This window comes from Dioscorea cayenensis, chromosome 19, assembly GCF_009730915.1.
Source record: "Dioscorea cayenensis subsp. rotundata cultivar TDr96_F1 chromosome 19, TDr96_F1_v2_PseudoChromosome.rev07_lg8_w22 25.fasta, whole genome shotgun sequence".
NCBI classification, from domain to species: domain Eukaryota; kingdom Viridiplantae; phylum Streptophyta; class Magnoliopsida; order Dioscoreales; family Dioscoreaceae; genus Dioscorea; species Dioscorea cayenensis.
The window spans coordinates 26196412-26213380 of record NC_052489.1 but is presented as its reverse complement, the minus strand read 5'-3'; the positions used below and the strand labels follow the sequence as shown (position 1 = coordinate 26213380).

General features: G+C 33.3%; 3 protein-coding genes across 3 annotated transcripts; all 3 read left to right on the top strand.

The window, feature by feature from the left end:
* The first annotated feature begins 2764 nt into the window (after nucleotides 1-2764).
* On the top strand, nucleotides 2765-7006 carry LOC120283948 (probable serine/threonine-protein kinase PBL8). The gene is made up of 6 exons (XM_039290767.1): nucleotides 2765-3067; nucleotides 3682-4016; nucleotides 5159-5294; nucleotides 5655-5791; nucleotides 5922-6045; nucleotides 6370-7006. Exons 1-6 carry the CDS (start codon nucleotides 3013-3015, stop codon nucleotides 6825-6827), a joined length of 1245 nt encoding a protein of 414 aa, XP_039146701.1. The 5' UTR covers nucleotides 2765-3012; the 3' UTR covers nucleotides 6828-7006.
* A 1154-nt stretch (nucleotides 7007-8160) lies between these two features.
* Nucleotides 8161-8982, top strand: LOC120283949. Its single transcript, XM_039290769.1, has 2 exons — nucleotides 8161-8335; nucleotides 8434-8982. The coding sequence occupies exons 1-2, from the start codon at nucleotides 8257-8259 to the stop codon at nucleotides 8691-8693; spliced, it is 339 nt and encodes a 112-aa protein (XP_039146703.1). The 5' UTR covers nucleotides 8161-8256; the 3' UTR covers nucleotides 8694-8982.
* A 5929-nt stretch (nucleotides 8983-14911) lies between these two features.
* LOC120249288 (protein LURP-one-related 5-like) lies at nucleotides 14912-15688 on the top strand. Its single transcript, XM_039257792.1, has 2 exons — nucleotides 14912-15157; nucleotides 15263-15688. The coding sequence occupies exons 1-2, from the start codon at nucleotides 14912-14914 to the stop codon at nucleotides 15686-15688; spliced, it is 672 nt and encodes a 223-aa protein (XP_039113726.1).
* The last annotated feature ends 1281 nt before the right edge of the window (nucleotides 15689-16969 follow it).

The window sequence follows — 16969 nt, the reverse complement described above, 5'->3', positions numbered from 1 at the left end:
AATAGAGGATCCGCAAGGGAAATCAAGAGAGCAATGAGACAATAAAAGCACACAAGATTTACGAGGTTCGGCAATGTGCCTACGTCCTCGGGAGTGGAGCAGCCGTAATCCTCTTATTCACTTGTCTCTCCTCACGGTTGAGACAAAAGACTAGGGTTACAAATATTTATAGGTAAAAACCTAAATTTATCCAAATACAAACCTATTTGGATCCTAACCCTATCTGGATTCTAAACATATCCATATTTTAAACCTATCCGGATACAAATCCTATCCGGATACAAATTACAAGATTATCAAATCATAATCCTAACAAAATACAAATTACCCTTGTATCCTACCGCGGGGCGTTTCCCCCGCACTCAACCTATCAAACTGATGCTCCCACAATATGACAGATGTTGTCACGCCACTCCACTCCGTTCCCACATCTGGTAGTTTACTTGTGTATATGAGCCATACACAACAAAACAGACTAGCTGGTGAGATATACTTGATCTGCCCCTGGAGGTGGATCGCCTCCAGTCTCCAGCCCACTGATCCCAAGGGCCTCCGGACTCTGTCGAATCAATGCAATAGGATCCTCCATCGTCTCCCTCGCACCCTCGGGAACTGAAGAGAACCAGGACAACAACACACGGTCAATTTTCAAAATGAGATCATGTGTAGGCAAGCAATTGGCATTAAAGATACAATCATTTCTAGCAAGCCAAATATTCCACACAATTGCTTTAGCAACTAATTCCCCAACATCCCTAATGTTCGCTTGCATCAAAGTTCTCCAACCCCCCAAATCTCCTGCAGTGACCCAGGAGAATCCGGTAGACGCAGAAGGCTCACAAAGTATGCCCACACTTGTCTAGCAACCAAACATTGCAAGAAGAGATGATCCTCCTTCTCAATTACAGAGTTACACAGGACACAGGTAGCCGTCGGGGAGGTGATTACAACTCCTATTGGCTAGAACATCCATAGTGAGGATCCTATTCTTCCAAGCTAACCAGTTAAACAAAATCATTTTCTTTGGGCACGGCGTCCTCCAGAAGAATCTTGCACAGATTACTTTGATGTAATCTGTACATCACTTTCCTATTTACATTCTTTCATGAATTACGAATGTAATTTTTGTTAATTTCTCCCGTTAATAAGACACTCAAAATAAATAATAATAATAATTATTTTTTTATAAAATAGATAAAACTATTATTAGTTGAAAAGATGTGACAAAAAAAAACAAAGTGAGCTTTCATGTATCTAAACATGATTAATATCTTTATCTTTATACTATATATATATACATATATAATCAGATATATAATAAATAAATAAATAAATAAATATTGATATTAAATGACAAGCACTCTATTTAAAATATATTATTATATGTTATTATAATTTATGGTTTATATGCATGCTTAAATCTCGAGGTTGTGCAAAAAAATAAAGAAGAAAATAAAAAAAAAAATGATGTTTTTAAGATATAAATAGAGAGATAATTGACTTATCCTCAAATGGCTACAACCCAGTGCGGATGCCGTGGCTAATGCATCCAATTGCGCGTGTGACCCGTGCGCATCCAATAAGAACTAAAAAGTAAAAAGACCATAAGAAGGGCTTTTCAGTAAATTCAAGTCCTCTATTTTTCTTTTTTTTTTTAAACAAAAAAATTGACATTCTGGTCACAAGAAAGCTACTAAAGAAGCTAAGAAAAATCCACCGGTTTAGATTATAATTTTCAATATAAAGTTTTCTGGTTGGATTTGTTTGTGCAGTAATCTAATCAACTCTATTATCACTGAAAGGTTACAGCTTTTCTTTTGGTTTTCTTTAGTGAAGAGTAAGGTCCACATGTAATTTTACGGTTTTTATTTTTATTTTTTAATTAAAGAAAATGACTTAAATGACATTGAATTCTATTTTCAGACAATAATAATTATTAGCCATTTTTTGAAGTGGGTTATGACTGTTTTTCTATTAACTCAATAATACTGCATCGTTTTATATTAAAAAGGTACAATAAAATAGCATTTTTGAAGTGGGTTATATTTTTAATAATTTCTTTTAACTCAATAATAATTCATCAACAATAATTAATGTCCGGTCAAATTCCCAAAAAAAAAATTCAGCTTATACTATTATTTATAATGAATATTTTAAATAATTATAACTTTTTCTATTATTTTCTGTACCTATTATATTTCACACTCATTTTTAATAATAAATCATTATATAATAATTATTTATTTATTTATTTTTGAGAAACTTGCACAGAATAACTTTTAACTTAAGAGAAAAAAAAATAAAATACCAACTCTTCTACTACAAGGAAGCTATTGAGTTTTTCATTCAAAAAATTTTTCCTAGTTTTTTATCTATTACTTGAAATATTTAATTTCATTTTATCAAATAAAATAAAAATAGGATAAATGCTATTATGAAATTCAAATTATATATTAGAAAGATAAATTAGAATTATTTTTTTATTTTTGACAAATAAATAATAAACACCTTTTATTTAAGGGACTTTAAAAGATACATAAATATAAAATTAATATTTCAATACACTTCAGTGGTTTCCGGGAAATAATTTTGGATCTATTATGAAATAAATTTGATATTAACATGGCAAGAGGCAAGAGGGGGTTGGTTGGGAATGTTTTTGGGTGAGTTTGGTTGATACGTTTATGATTATGATTGTGTTAATTTGGTACAAGACAGAGTAGGGGCAGTATGGTACATGAACTCACATGATTCTTCTGTTTGTCCTGCTCGAACCTTTACTCCCCCTCTCCCTTCACACTCCCCTCATGTTCTTGTTCATGCTCATGTTCTCTCTCTCTCTCTCTCTCTCTCTCTCTCTCTCTCACACACACACACACACACACACACACAGAGATATGGATAGAGAGATAGATAATACTTGTATAAAGTCTCTGCCTTTGGAGTTGAGCATGCCTGCTTTCTTTCTTGCTCTTTGGTAGCTGACGCGAAGAATGAGAGAGGGTTTGCAGGATGGGCAACTGTGGAACCAGGGAAGAGTCTGCTGTAGCTGCCGCGCACGCCCAAGGTGATTTTTTTGTCTTTGCTTTTTTAGTTTTTAGTTTTTTTTTTCTTCTTCTTCTTTTACTTGTTTGGGTTGTGTTTTGATGGGATTTTTGACTGGCTTTATCAAGTGAGGATTTTGAGATGTGGACTCCACTAAAAATTGGTTTTTTTTTCCCTGGTGCTTTCTTTGTTTGGTAACTGGTGGAACTATAGAATTTGAGTATTCTGGTGTTGAGGTCTTTGTTTCTGGCTTTGTTGATGGTTTTGATTCTTATTTTTAATGGAAAGTGTTTAGCTTTATATTTTTTTTAATATTTTTGTTTGCATTGTTTGCCTTTGAATCTTTGCGTAGATTTTGATTGGATGCCATTGCTATTGTTTTATGAGAACCACTTGTTTTGAAATTGTAATGCAAGATCTGTTTTTGGGGATGAAATTGCAGCTTAATCTGATAAATGAGCAGTAGGATCATTTGAATGTGCATTGTTTCTAGCAGTTTTAGGTGTTAATCCAACATGGTTTCAGTATGACATTCTTAATCTCACTCATATGCTTGAATCTATTGGGTCTGGTTTGTCCAACAAGTTCTTCAACTGAAAATGGATTCTTGTTTTGTATGAACTGGATGGTTGGCAGTTCAGCAACTTCATATTTTCCAGCTACCTGTTAAGAGCACACCATCTGAGAGGAAGCACAACCGCTCTTTCTCAGACTTAAGTGATCCCTCAACCCCACGAGTCATCGAAGATTCAAGGAACATCTCCATATACACCAATGTGATTGCTTTCACATTGTTTGAGCTTGAAACTATCACAAAGAGTTTTCGGTCAGATTATGTTCTTGGTGAAGGAGGCTTCGGAACTGTGTATAAGGGATACATTAATGAGAATGTGAGGGTTGGCCTCAAGTCTCTTCCTGTCGCTGTTAAGGTCTTAAACAAGGATGGACTTCAAGGTCACAGAGAATGGCTTGTAAGAATTTTTATTTATTTTATTTTATTTTTAAACATAGTTTTGTTTCTATTTTATAAATATTAGATTCTCACCAGCTGTATACTCTGCTTTAGGCTGCACTGATTGGTCGGCTTCTCATGATCTAGTTTATAAGTCAATTGCTTGTCTGTTTCTTCTTACCTCAAGGGAAATTAGGCAATTCCTTCTTTGTGGTCCTATTTAGTTTAGCATTCTGCTCCATTGTAGACTCCCATGCTGCCAGGGCTAGTCTGGAGGATGAGAATTTTCCTTTTCTTTAGGGTTATGCTATTCTCAAAAAATTCTGCTTTAGACTATTCTTTTGTTTTGAGTGATCATAAAATGAACTTATCCTACTTGAACTTTATTTTTCATATTCTCTCAAAAATCTTCCTATGGGGCAATAGGCATAGCTCCAGATGCCATTCAAAGTTGGAGCATGTTACAGTGAATCTCTCTGTCTTGCTTGGTAGTTGTATATTGCATGCTCCAGTTTGCAACAATTTAATTATATCATCATCCATCCCTTATCTGGGTGCATGTGTCACTGCCTCAAGCAAGTGGACCTTGGCTATAATTGTGTAGAAAATTAATGAAGGGTCACTCTGACTTGTGGTTGACACATCTGCTAGAGATCAGCCAAAATTAACGATGCATTTGCATTGTTTCATTTTTAAAATTTATCTGTCTATCTAAATATTGCAGAATTATTTTACTTTATAGTGAGCATATGTGCAATTATGCTGGTTGACAATTGACTTGAATAAATATCTTTGTTAGCAGTTAGCTCATGTGAGCATGGAGTCACTATAGTAAAATATGGGAGGACCTACTTGTTCCTGCTTTTATACAGACCTTCCCTTTTTCTAAATATTTTTAAATAATCTGTCTTTCTGAAGCTTATGAAATTTTATTTTAATACCAGCCTTATGAATTTTTGTCCTGCTATATCAGCATGAGCCATGTGAACTTAGATATTCTATCTGAAATCCAGAGGGATAGTAACATCCCATGAGACACATCCAAGACATGGACCTTACTGAATAATCTTTATGAAAAAGATAAACTATCATTTTTTTGTCATGTTGTATCATTATTTTCTGAGAATTTGTATGTGTGTTTCCAATTGGTATGTTTCCCAGACGGAGGTTAATTTTCTAGGACAGCTGAGGCATCCTAATCTAGTGAAGCTGATTGGATATTGTTGTGAAGATGTTCACAGGTTACTTGTTTATGAATTCATGTTCCGAGGCAGCCTTGAGAACCACTTGTTTCGAAGTATGTAGCCTCACCTCTCTTTTTCTTTCTGTCATAATTTATAGCATCACCTACAGTTTGTGCTGGTGACCGCTTTTTATTTTTATAGCATCAGTTTATCTTCTAGGCATTTACCGACTAAAATTGTCAATCATAGACCTTGAGTTGTCTATAATGTTAGGAAAATATGCTTTCATCTGTTATTTACTGATGATTATAAAGTTTCCTGTATGTTGATATTGACAGATAAATTTTCTTTCTATTATTATTATTATTACTTTTTTGCTTCGCTCTTCCAAAGTGGCGGATCCTCTGTGTGTGTGTGTGATTCTAAGGTGTAAATTTATGTGTAACTTGTATTATTTTGCTTGAGGATTTCAGAGACAGCTGCTCCATTATCTTGGGCGACAAGGATGATGATTGCACTTGGGGCTGCCAAAGGGCTTGCTTTCCTTCATAATGCTGAAAGGCCTGTCATCTACCGAGACTTTAAGACTTCCAATATCTTGTTGGACTCTGTTAAGTGGATTCTTGTTTTAATTCCTTTGTTTCTTTTCCTCAATGGTGGTGTCTTACCTCCACATTATTGGTAAATTGGAGACAGAACTGTACCTTCTGACCCTGTGTTACTTCTCTATTTCTTCACAGGATTATACTGCTAAGCTTTCTGACTTTGGACTTGCAAAAGCTGGCCCTCAGGGAGACGAGACCCATGTATCAACAAGGGTGATGGGAACTTATGGTTATGCGGCACCTGAGTATGTGATGACAGGTACAATCTCCCAACTTGGTAGGATTTATCATTCTAATCTGTTAATAATTTTGCTGAAGATCTATTCGGCTAATTAGTGGTTTATTGATATGAACCCGATATTAATTTTCCCAATGGCGAATCCTTTACATTATCCCATGTTCATGCAAGCAAATTAGTTTTAGACTTCATCATAAAACAGGATGCCAATTTTAGTATCTATTGTAATTGTTTCTGGGAAGCAAAGAACACCTTTAGTGTACCAAACCTGTTACATTAGATATTTTGGTAGTTGAACAGGATAAAAAATAATGTCTGATATTGGATCCTGCAATTCACAAACAGGTCGTCTGACTGCAAGGAGTGACGTCTACAGTTTTGGTGTTGTACTTCTTGAGCTCTTGACCGGCCGTAAGTCTGTGGACAAGACCCGGCCTAGCAAGGAACAGAGCCTGGTTGATTGGACACGTCCGAAGCTCAATGACAAGAAGAAAATGCTGCAGATAATCGACCCCCGGCTTGAAGACCAATACTCCGTGAGAGCTGCCCAGAAAGCCTGCAGCTTGGCATACTACTGTCTAAGCCAGAACCCGAAGGCAAGACCCCTCATGAGTGATGTTGTGGAGACTCTTGAGCCCTTACAATGCAGTAGTGCAAGCAAAGGGTCAGCTCATACACCAATACTTGACAGCCTCCCCGACTATCGAATGCACCGAAGATTTTCTGGTAATAACAATATGAGTTGTAGGTCTAGTCCTAGCCCAAAATGCTCCCCTAGTCCGATCACCCCATGCAGGGTGTGATGAAGAATTATAGATTTTGTGGATGTATATTGACAATCTAGTGATGCTTGTGTGTCAGGATTTTTGCTTTTATCTCTACCATGACTTCACTGTAAATGTGGCAGCTTGTAACAGTTTCTAATTGGCAAATATGTCATAACAGTGCAACCCAATGCCAAACTGGCTGGGGGGTTTGATTCTGAATGAAAAGCTATTATGAAAACTACTGAAACTTGATCATTCTCTTAAAGTTGCAGCATTATGATCCGCAGAAGAGACTTGACGGAAGCCACAGGAAAATTCCTTCAAGTAGCTGCATTTTTAATGGTTTTCTGTAGGCATGAACTTGACATGTTAAAGGAACAAACACCACACAATCATCACTGTGAAGATTCCATTCAGGTAACCAACAAAACGTTTTTGTCTTTTTCATTCTGTTTCTTTCATCCATGTTCCTGTTGTTGAACCTGTTCAGCTTTCAGATTGGCCTGGATTTACAAAAGTCTATAAACAAGACTTCTGTTATAAATTATTGGTGGTGTTTAGCTCACAGAAAAAAAAGACTTGATAAGGCTTGAAAAGCAATGGCACTATCAAACATTAACAAATTTAATTGACTCTGTTGTACCAAGTTGAGCAATTAATGGTATACAGTACATAAGACAAATGGAGTTCTACCAGTCCTTGACTTCTCGTACATGTGTCCACACATTCATAAAAGTCTCTTTTTTTTTTCCAAAAAAATATAATGACTTTTATACCCCTCAAAACCCAAGAGTATTGCATATGTATTCTTGAGGTATAAATTTAAAATAGGAGATACACATGCAAAAAGTTTCAGAAAAGAAAGATCACCGGCCATGTTCCATGTTCTACAATAGGAAAAAAGAAAATTCAAAGACATTAACAGACCAACCCATTACTACAGTTACTCACCATCCTCGGTTCCCTTATTCTGGTCCTCTGTTATTCTCTCCAAAAGCTGGTTACATGCAACACATAAAGATGCCAAATGGCAGGGAACCAGCACTAGAAGCCATTGTTGATTTAAAAGATGAAAGCTAAGTCCCTCATGATATTGTTTTGAAACTTATATAATTCATCTCCATAATATAGTTTCACAATGAACTTTCAATCACTTTATACATTATTACTATAATGATCTTCTCTAAGTTTGACAAATGCATGCACTTGCAACTTGCAAGACGAATGATAACAAGTGTTAAGACTTTTAGCCATTCCTTTCCCACTCAATCCTAATAAACCAATGGCATGGCATTCTTGTCATTTCATCCTCATGAGTTTCTGTGCAGATGACAACACCATGGACCCTTCCTTAACATGCCCAAAAGGCTTACATCATTAACAAGATAAAGATATGACCACTTGCTATGTTTCTTCTCCTCTCTAACACACATCCTCCTCCTAACTTCTCCATCCCTTCTCCACTATGATCAAGTACCAAGCAATCAATTTCCTCACACTGATCACTCTCCTCCTCCTCCTCCACTCTTCATTCTTCATGAAAGGTATAAAATCCTAACTCTTAATTCACCCTTTATTAATACCAATTCTAATGCCTTTATATATATATATATATATATATATATATATTATATACATGCAGGAGCGGTTTGTACAGGCTACTTTCCGATGATATCAGTTGAATATGGACCGATGAGTAACGTATCGATCAGCGCTGACAACAGCCGCCGCATGCTAGGACCGTTCCAACTTTGCTTGGCTTGCAGGTGCTGCTCAGCCAGTGATCCAACCAACTGCTCTTCCATGCCATGCTGTTTCGGTATCGACTGCAACCTCCCCGATAAGCCTTACGGTGTTTGCGCCTTCGTCCCGAAGACCTGCAACTGCACCTCCTGTGTCTAATCCTCTCCATTTGCCATTGCTATGCTAGATGAGGTAGCTGCAGCAGGGTATGCACCGGCTAACTATATGAAAATATCATCATGTTTCAATTCATGATCAGTGTATTGTTAACTATAATGGATGGTTGAGATTTATTTGATGGGTTATTCATACATTGGATTCTTTTCTTGTTATGGAGTTGGTGAGCTTGAAAATGGAATTTCTTTCTGTGAAGCTGTCACATTGGTTCGTTTCTTTTGGTTGAGAGATATATATATAGAATGAGTACCAATTTGATCTGAAAGTGTTACATGTGTGTTTGTTTACATATCTGGTGACAAGGGTGGTGGGGTTTTATTTTTATCCTGCAAGACAGTATTGCATGTGCAATTTATAAGGAGATTCTCTTATTCTCATCATGATCATCATCTTCATCATCATACTTTTACATTTTGGCCTCAATTTAAGAGTACTATTTATTTATTAATTCTGTGTGTGTTTGCTTTTTAATAAATTTGGATTTTAAGCTTAAAATTAGAGGGAGGTAAGAATACATGCCGTTCTTTATATCTTCAATTATTGTTGTACTTCGCTTTTTGATCGACTAACTATTTATAACTGCTACTTTAAGCATAAATCAAGTTATATAGTTATCGATCTTATATATATTAATATATGAGATTAGTTTTTTTTCTGATTCAACATATGCATCTTTGTTTATATATATATATATATATATATGTGTGTGTATTTATTTATTTATTTATATCTCATTGTCAAAATTGTCCCCCATCTTGTTAGTATATAGATGTCATGCACCACACGGCATTATAAAAGTATTGATTGAACGCTAGGTAAAGCTATATATGATTTTTTTAAGTTAAGTAGTCATGATCAGTTTTGTTGTGGTTCTTTTTATTATTATTATTATTATTATTATTATTATTATTATTATTATTATTATTATTTCTCTCTCATATCAATATATCATAGATTAATTTGAATTAAAAGTCCTTCGTCATATTTCATCATATGTGTAACTCTATTTAAATAATATTAACTTTTAAGTATTTCATTAGTTAGGTTTAGAACTTCCCCTTGGTGTTGACGCAAATATTATATTTACTAATAAAATAGATGAAATATAAAAAAAATTAGAAAAATTTTGATGCGAGGATGATAGTTTGGAATATATATATATATATGAATAAAATTGATAAATTAAGAATTTATTAAAAAAAAAAAAGAAATGGAACATATATATACCTGCAGGAACCAAACAAATTAAGAACTGAAACAGAAAAATATATCTATATATATAATTAGTAAAAAATACTTTAAATATAATATTATTATTAGCTACAAACTCATCAAACATATCATAACTTTGATCCAATGTATTGTGGTTTTCATTATCCTGATTTAATCATCCATTCTCAATAATTCATCATGCATGTCTGAATGTCTTTAATATTTAATATAGGTGAGACAATCAACTCATGATATTTTATACAAAACACAACTAAGAAGCATCACTATCAAGTGCATGGGGCCATCTAACCATACATGAAGATAATATTTGGTTTTATATCAACATCGTCAAGAAGATAAGCATTCTCTTTAGATAATCTGAATATTATTAATTTTATATCAATATTGTGAAGTTGAACATAAAATATACCACCAATTTACCCTTTGTTAATTTATAGAAATAAAATATACCACCAATTTACGGTGACAACAACAATAATAAGTTGTTAAATTCAATCAATTAGAGTTAATCATATGAATTTTCCCCTTTCACATTGTTTTATCAGGAATAAAAAAAAATTAGAGTAAGATCAAACATATTATTTCATAATATTTTGTTAAATAAATTTTAGCTCTATATTTCCCTTTTAATTAAGGACTCTCCATTTGAAGGACTTCCGTCTATGGAAAATATACCATCAAGTTCTTTGAGCAAAAATTAGTCTTGGACTAAGTGACACATATTGGGCTTCTCATTGACTTAAATCATGTAACCTTAGTTTATTCGGTATCATTATATATGTATGTATACGAGCAATCCCCTAAATATCAAGAGCTCAAGCCCGGTTACATTTTGGCCCAGAATATATTAATTATGGATTACTTTCTAACTTATTAAACAAGAATAAGATCAAACTTTATATTAATTAAAAATAAAATAAATTATTGACAAAAAAAAAAAATCAAAATCGTGTACGAATCATATAGAAAATAATTACACAAATTTATAACCGGGTAGCTAAAATTCATTATTGTAGCTCATAAATTAATATATTTGAAGTTAATAAATAATAAATTAATAAATTATCCATGAATATATTTTTGTTACAATTTAAAAAAAAATAAAAAATAGATAAACTACAAATGCATAAAAATATAAATAAATAAATAGACAACACCAAGTAAAAAAACACAAATGACCACAAAAACAGTGATAATACAAAACATTGTTGCAAAATTTTTTAAATTCAATTGAGTCAATTGAATGAGTTTGAAATTAATATCCATTTTAAATCAATATATAGTAGCTTGGTATCAGTTTAACCACTATCAATCTTGAATCAAAAAGATTTTGAGCTTGGTTAGATAAGTAAAGATTGGCACATTTATAATTATTGTTTATCCAAATTCAAACAACTAATTAGAAGTAAGTTAACCATTAACCAACCCGATCAATATATATATATATATATATATATATAATTATTTTAAAAAATAGGAGTTTTTAAAAACCATAAAAAAAAATCTATTAAAGGGTTGCTAAACTCTAAATCAAAACTAGACTTCCTGGTCTATCAAAATCTACAATGCAAGTGGGAGCCAAGAATTAATTTAAATAGTTTGGTGAGGGGGTTACGTCACACTAACTCCATTACATTTTGTTCATATTAATTCACCGACGCCTAATCTCCTCCCTAACAAAAGCCTACTTGCATAATTAACGATAATATTATTCCCTAAACACAAGATGCAAATTAATAAAATAAAAAAGCACATAAAAATATTCTTAGGATTTTACAACCCATCATCTTTGATTTATTTTTATTTATTTATTTACTTATTTATTGCATTAAAGAAATTGATTAAGAAAACCTAAATTTTTCAATAAGAGGACATCAACCTTTTCCTTCACTTCATCCTCTAGAACCCGTGAAGGGTTTTTAATTATTTAAAAGAAAAGTTAGTATGATATTCTTCTTTTTTCTAATTAATTTTATAAATCCAAGTTGCTCAGTTGATGTATGAAAGTACATGGTTTTGGGAGGCAGATCATTGTGGAATGTGACATGAGTCCTTTAATTTTCTCTGAAGTCAGTTCATCATCCACATGCTTGTTATTTAATTAAGTTATTGCTACCTAGGAGGTGCAAAGTAGTAAGTTGTTCCATTTAAATAAGAAATTTAGTCAAAGATACATCTTATATATAAATTCTAAGGACAAAATTAGGTGATGCGATCAGTGGCCTAATTTTGTTCTCAGAATGTCTTTTAGTGTTAAACACAATCTCATGCTTTTGTCTTATGGTTGATCCGTTTCATTTCTAGATTATAATCTTGCTATTAATTCATTGTGAATGATTTATATATATATATATATATATATATATATGCCACTTGTTATATTTCTTAATTTGTCAAGCATGATTGAGTTAATTTTATAATGTCTGTAGGGCAATTACCACTATTTTAATATCATTGAGAGATTTCCTACTTAATTTTAATGATATTTTTAGTTATATGATATATCATTTATTACAAAATCAACATATATTTAAAGTCATTAATTTTGTTAGGTAAGTGATTATGTCTATTAATCAATCAAAAGCACAATACAATATGATGAATTTTCCATCCTCCAAGAATGTTCCCTTGCATGATAATGATTGAGTCTAGCATGAGTTCAACTCCAACACAAACACCTCCTTGCTAAAATATCATCAATCCCCAATTAATTAATTAATCTAGAAAGGGACCACAACTTCGTTTTCCATGGCTTAATCAAGTCAAGAAACATATTCTTCACTAATATATGAATATTATTACTGTGTTTATGTTGTTGTGATTTTTATAACGCAAGTATATGCTATCACAAACAAGTAATATAATGATAAGAGAGTATTATCCCATGAGGATTGAGTTTATTAATTACTAAAATTACTTACCCTAATTCTACTTTACTAATGAGATTGAATAGATTTAATTTAGAAAATCTAATTCAAGAACTAGAGAAAGATAGTTAGATGAGAAGAAATCAATGTCAAGAGATTCTAGGGTTTCCGAATTCACCTAAACTAATTCTACCTAGATCATCTAGTTCAATCAATCAATGTTTGTTACTTATGTTGTCATCAAACTTCTCTAAATTACATATTGATCTTTCTCTGCATCAATAGCATATTCCACTAGATAAGGTAACATCATCTCTGAGATAACTGTGAGCCTATGGAACTCATTAAGCTCTAGAAATTTATAATGATGCATACAACCTCATAAATATCTCTATCTTATGATGATTATACGATATTTCAACCAAGACCTAATTCAATTATCACCTCTTGGTCTCAAATCAAATTACTAATAATACAATTGGTGATCAAGCAATCACAAGCATTAAGCATAGATTAAAATATCCAACATAGTCTTGAAACAAGCATCAATTGAATTAAACAAACATGAACCTAGGTTTTCATAATCTGGCTACATCGTAGCCCTAGAAAAAGTATTTAGAACATAATAATTGCAAAGTTTGACATATGAATAAGGTTCATAATCAAATAAACAAAGAAAAACTAAAAACTAAAGCCTGGCACTGAATCCGCGCCAAATCTTCACTCCCAACCACTTGATCTCTGAAATTCTCTTCCCTTTTCGTCTCAACCCTAGCCCCTTTTATAACTCGGGGTAGCACCTAGGCGCCAAAGACTATAGCGCCTAGGCACTATAATTTCTGTTTTGTACCTTTTTATGTTGTAACGTCTAAGCGCTAAATTTTCTAATCTACTTGTTCTGTTTTTGTTGAAATTATGCTCTTCTTTTTCTCTAATTTTGTGCTTTTTATAGGTTTTTGCTTTACATCATTCTCTTTCTTTATTACAATGCAATAAAAATAAGATTATGAGTAAAATTGGTTCAAAATAATTCAAATTTAATTTATTATAAGTTAAAGAAAGTCTATTGGCTACAAATTATACTCATAACTTTGACATTTTAACCCAACATGTTTAACTTCCAATTAATTAGAAAACTCAATTTTTGAGTTCAAACATGGGAAAATCACATTAAAACAAAATCACAATTTCTTTTCATTATACCAGCCACTTCTGATTTATTAAGATCCATTTGGTCTCAATTATGACAGTAATATGTCTATATATTATATTACAATGCACACAAACCCTAAATGAGTGCTAATCCATATATATATAAACCAATATATAAGAACAAGACATGATAGTAAAAACCAAATATATATCATTTTCCATTGTATGTTTTAAATTGAATATAAATCTAACTTACCTACCCAAAGTAGACCCCACTTGAGAGTTTACAATAATATGACATGGAACACTACAAACACATCATTTTCATGTTGCGTGCTCTTTCTACAAAAACATGTTAGTCATTTTACCAAATATTTCCATATTTTCTCCTCTCTCTCTCTCTCTCTCTCTCTATATATATATATATATATGTGTGTGTGTGTGTGTGTGTGTGTGTTTCAAATTGAAGAAAAAGAAAAAGAAAAAAAAGAGCAGTATTGCACCTCAAATTCTGTTATAAATTGCTCATGCATGACATGCACGAGAGTGTGACTATTCTTGTCAACCATAACAGTGGTCTCCTTAACAGTAAGCAAAGCATAGGAACGTAATGTACAGTTACCTCTGACATTGACGGCCGTACTATGAATTCAAAAATGACACACTTATAATAAAAAACATGGCCAAATGGATGACTCTCCAAAGACATGCACATGATGAGAATGCTATTTCTATACTCTTCTTGGTCTATCTTTTTCATCAGACTTTTTATGACCAAATGGCCATCTTGTCAGACATGACACACTAGAAAACCTTTAAACCTACTCTAGCTCCAATTCACATATTCCTCTCCATATATAAAAAGACCTAACCCTTCTTGATCTCCTTCGGTCCTTCCTCTCCTCTCCATCAGTTTCCACATCTCTTTTATTTCTTTCTTGATATATCATGGGTAGAATACATCCTGATAATATTGGAAAGCCAGTAAGAAAAGGTGATAACCATGAAACAGTGTGGACAGTGTGGAAGAAGTCAAGCATGGCTTTTCATGGAACAGATGGCTTCTCTGTCTATGATTCCAGTGGCAAGCTAGCCTTCAGGGTGGACAACTACTCAAGAAGACACAAATTCCTTTCTGGTGATCTCTTACTAATGGATGGCTCTGGATCTCCTCTTCTATCACTCCATCCACAGGTAATTAAGTAAACAATTAATATTGTATGTGTTTCTCTCTCTTTCCCTCTTTCTCACTATATATATTAACCATATTGCATGTGATTTATCTATATATCCTCACAGATATTTAGCCTGCATGATAAATGGAATGGATATAAATTAGAAGATGGATTGAGAACTGAAGTCTTCTCAATGGGGAAGAGATCTATCATGCAAAGCAGTGATGAAGCACAAGTGTTCATGTTGAACTCTACAGTCTCCACCGGTCATGGTCATGTTGCAGCAAAGCCTGATTACAAGATAGAAGGCTGTTTTTGGAGGAGACACTGCAGCATTCTCACTGGAACTGGTGATGTCATTGCGGAGATCTCAAGGAAAAAGGCAAAAAACACATCGGTGTTTCTTGGTGATGATGTGTTCACCATTGTCATTAAACCAGGAGTTGATTTTGAGCTGATCATGGCTTTCATTGTAGTCATGGATCGCATCTCTTGTAAACCATTTAGTACTCGTATCTTGTGTTCTAGTTCAAGCCATGCGGTTCTTTGATATGTTTGTCCATATGCAAGCATGATCTCCAACACTGTTTTAGCTAGCCTTTCAATGCACTGTATATATATGTATGTATAGCTCGGTCATATAACACAAGATTATTTAATTTTTTTTATCAAAGACTAGTTAATTATATATCATATATAGTCTTTGCCATTATATGACTATTCCATTTATTTTTGCTGGGGCAAACAAGGGCATTTTCTTTCTCCCTTGAGTTATTTGACTTATCTACCTTATTAAAAAATCATATGTCACGCTTGTGGCTGTGGTTATATCCTAAGATGCAAAGTCATATATAAAGGACAAATATATATGTATATATATATATAATTATATATAATTACTTTAAAAACCATCCATAACTTTAAAATGAATTGTTTGTATGAAATAAAAATTAAAAATGGACATGAATGATATTGAAGTAAATTTTCTTTACTCATGTGTATATTTGGATTTAATTAATGTAGGCCTCCATCATATGTTTGTGTATGTATGACTCGAGTAATGGAATTATGTAAATGTTGAGGCAAAGAGATCAGTTACAGTAGAATAAACAAAATTTGTGTTAGATTTATATCGTTTTTAGCAAAAAAACTCATCACTTGAAAACAAAATAATTTACACATGCCTGCTAAACATATAATTTTTTATGAATAAATAAAATGGTTTCTTGTTTTTTAATAAAAGTGGATAAACCACGAATTTATTGAAAAAATCAGAAAACAGACAAAAGTTAACCGACAGAGCAACAAACACCAAAACAAAAGACGGAAGGGAGAACCGAGAAAAATAAAACAACAAAAACCCACAAAGCAAAATGGACGCTACACCAGCAGTGTGGCGAACCAGAACAAGCAGACGAAAAGAAAAATAAAAAGAAAACGGTCTGAGACTGAGGTGACGAAGTCCACCAGAAGGTAACAAAGGCCAGACCAGAAGGTAACAAAGGCCAGCTCAGTTAGAGAAAAGGAGGATCACTCGTGGGGCTTGGCGTGGGTCGAGCTATTGGCGACGTCAGCAGATCTAGCGCTCAGGAACTCAAGGGAGCGCTTAACAGACTGGAAGGAGTCACTGGAGAGAAGTTGTGACGAGTCTCTGGCTGCAGAACACCAGTCAGTAAACATATGAGATATTTTAAATAAAATTGTATCTGTTGGAAGAAAGGTATGATTAAAAATGCGGTTGTTTCTTTCCAACCAAATGTTCCAGAAAATTGTTCTGGAAAGAAGGTCCCAAGAGGTGCGCAAGCTCGCATCAAGGGAAGGAATCCAGGTG

Excerpts from the sequence above, each read along its gene's own strand:
- LOC120283948 (XM_039290767.1), top strand. The coding sequence starts at position 3,013 with ATGGGCAACTGTGGAACCAGGGAAGAGTCTGCTGTAGCTGCCGCGCAC. Across the intron at positions 4,017-5,158 it reads AAGGTCACAGAGAATGGCTT|ACGGAGGTTAATTTTCTAGG; the intron begins GTAAGAATTTTT and ends TATGTTTCCCAG. Across the intron at positions 5,792-5,921 it reads CCAATATCTTGTTGGACTCT|GATTATACTGCTAAGCTTTC; the intron begins GTTAAGTGGATT and ends ATTTCTTCACAG.
- LOC120249288 (XM_039257792.1), top strand. The coding sequence starts at position 14,912 with ATGGGTAGAATACATCCTGATAATATTGGAAAGCCAGTAAGAAAAGGT. Across the intron at positions 15,158-15,262 it reads TTCTATCACTCCATCCACAG|ATATTTAGCCTGCATGATAA; the intron begins GTAATTAAGTAA and ends ATATCCTCACAG.
- LOC120283949 (XM_039290769.1), top strand. The coding sequence starts at position 8,257 with ATGATCAAGTACCAAGCAATCAATTTCCTCACACTGATCACTCTCCTC. Across the intron at positions 8,336-8,433 it reads CTCTTCATTCTTCATGAAAG|GAGCGGTTTGTACAGGCTAC; the intron begins GTATAAAATCCT and ends ATATACATGCAG.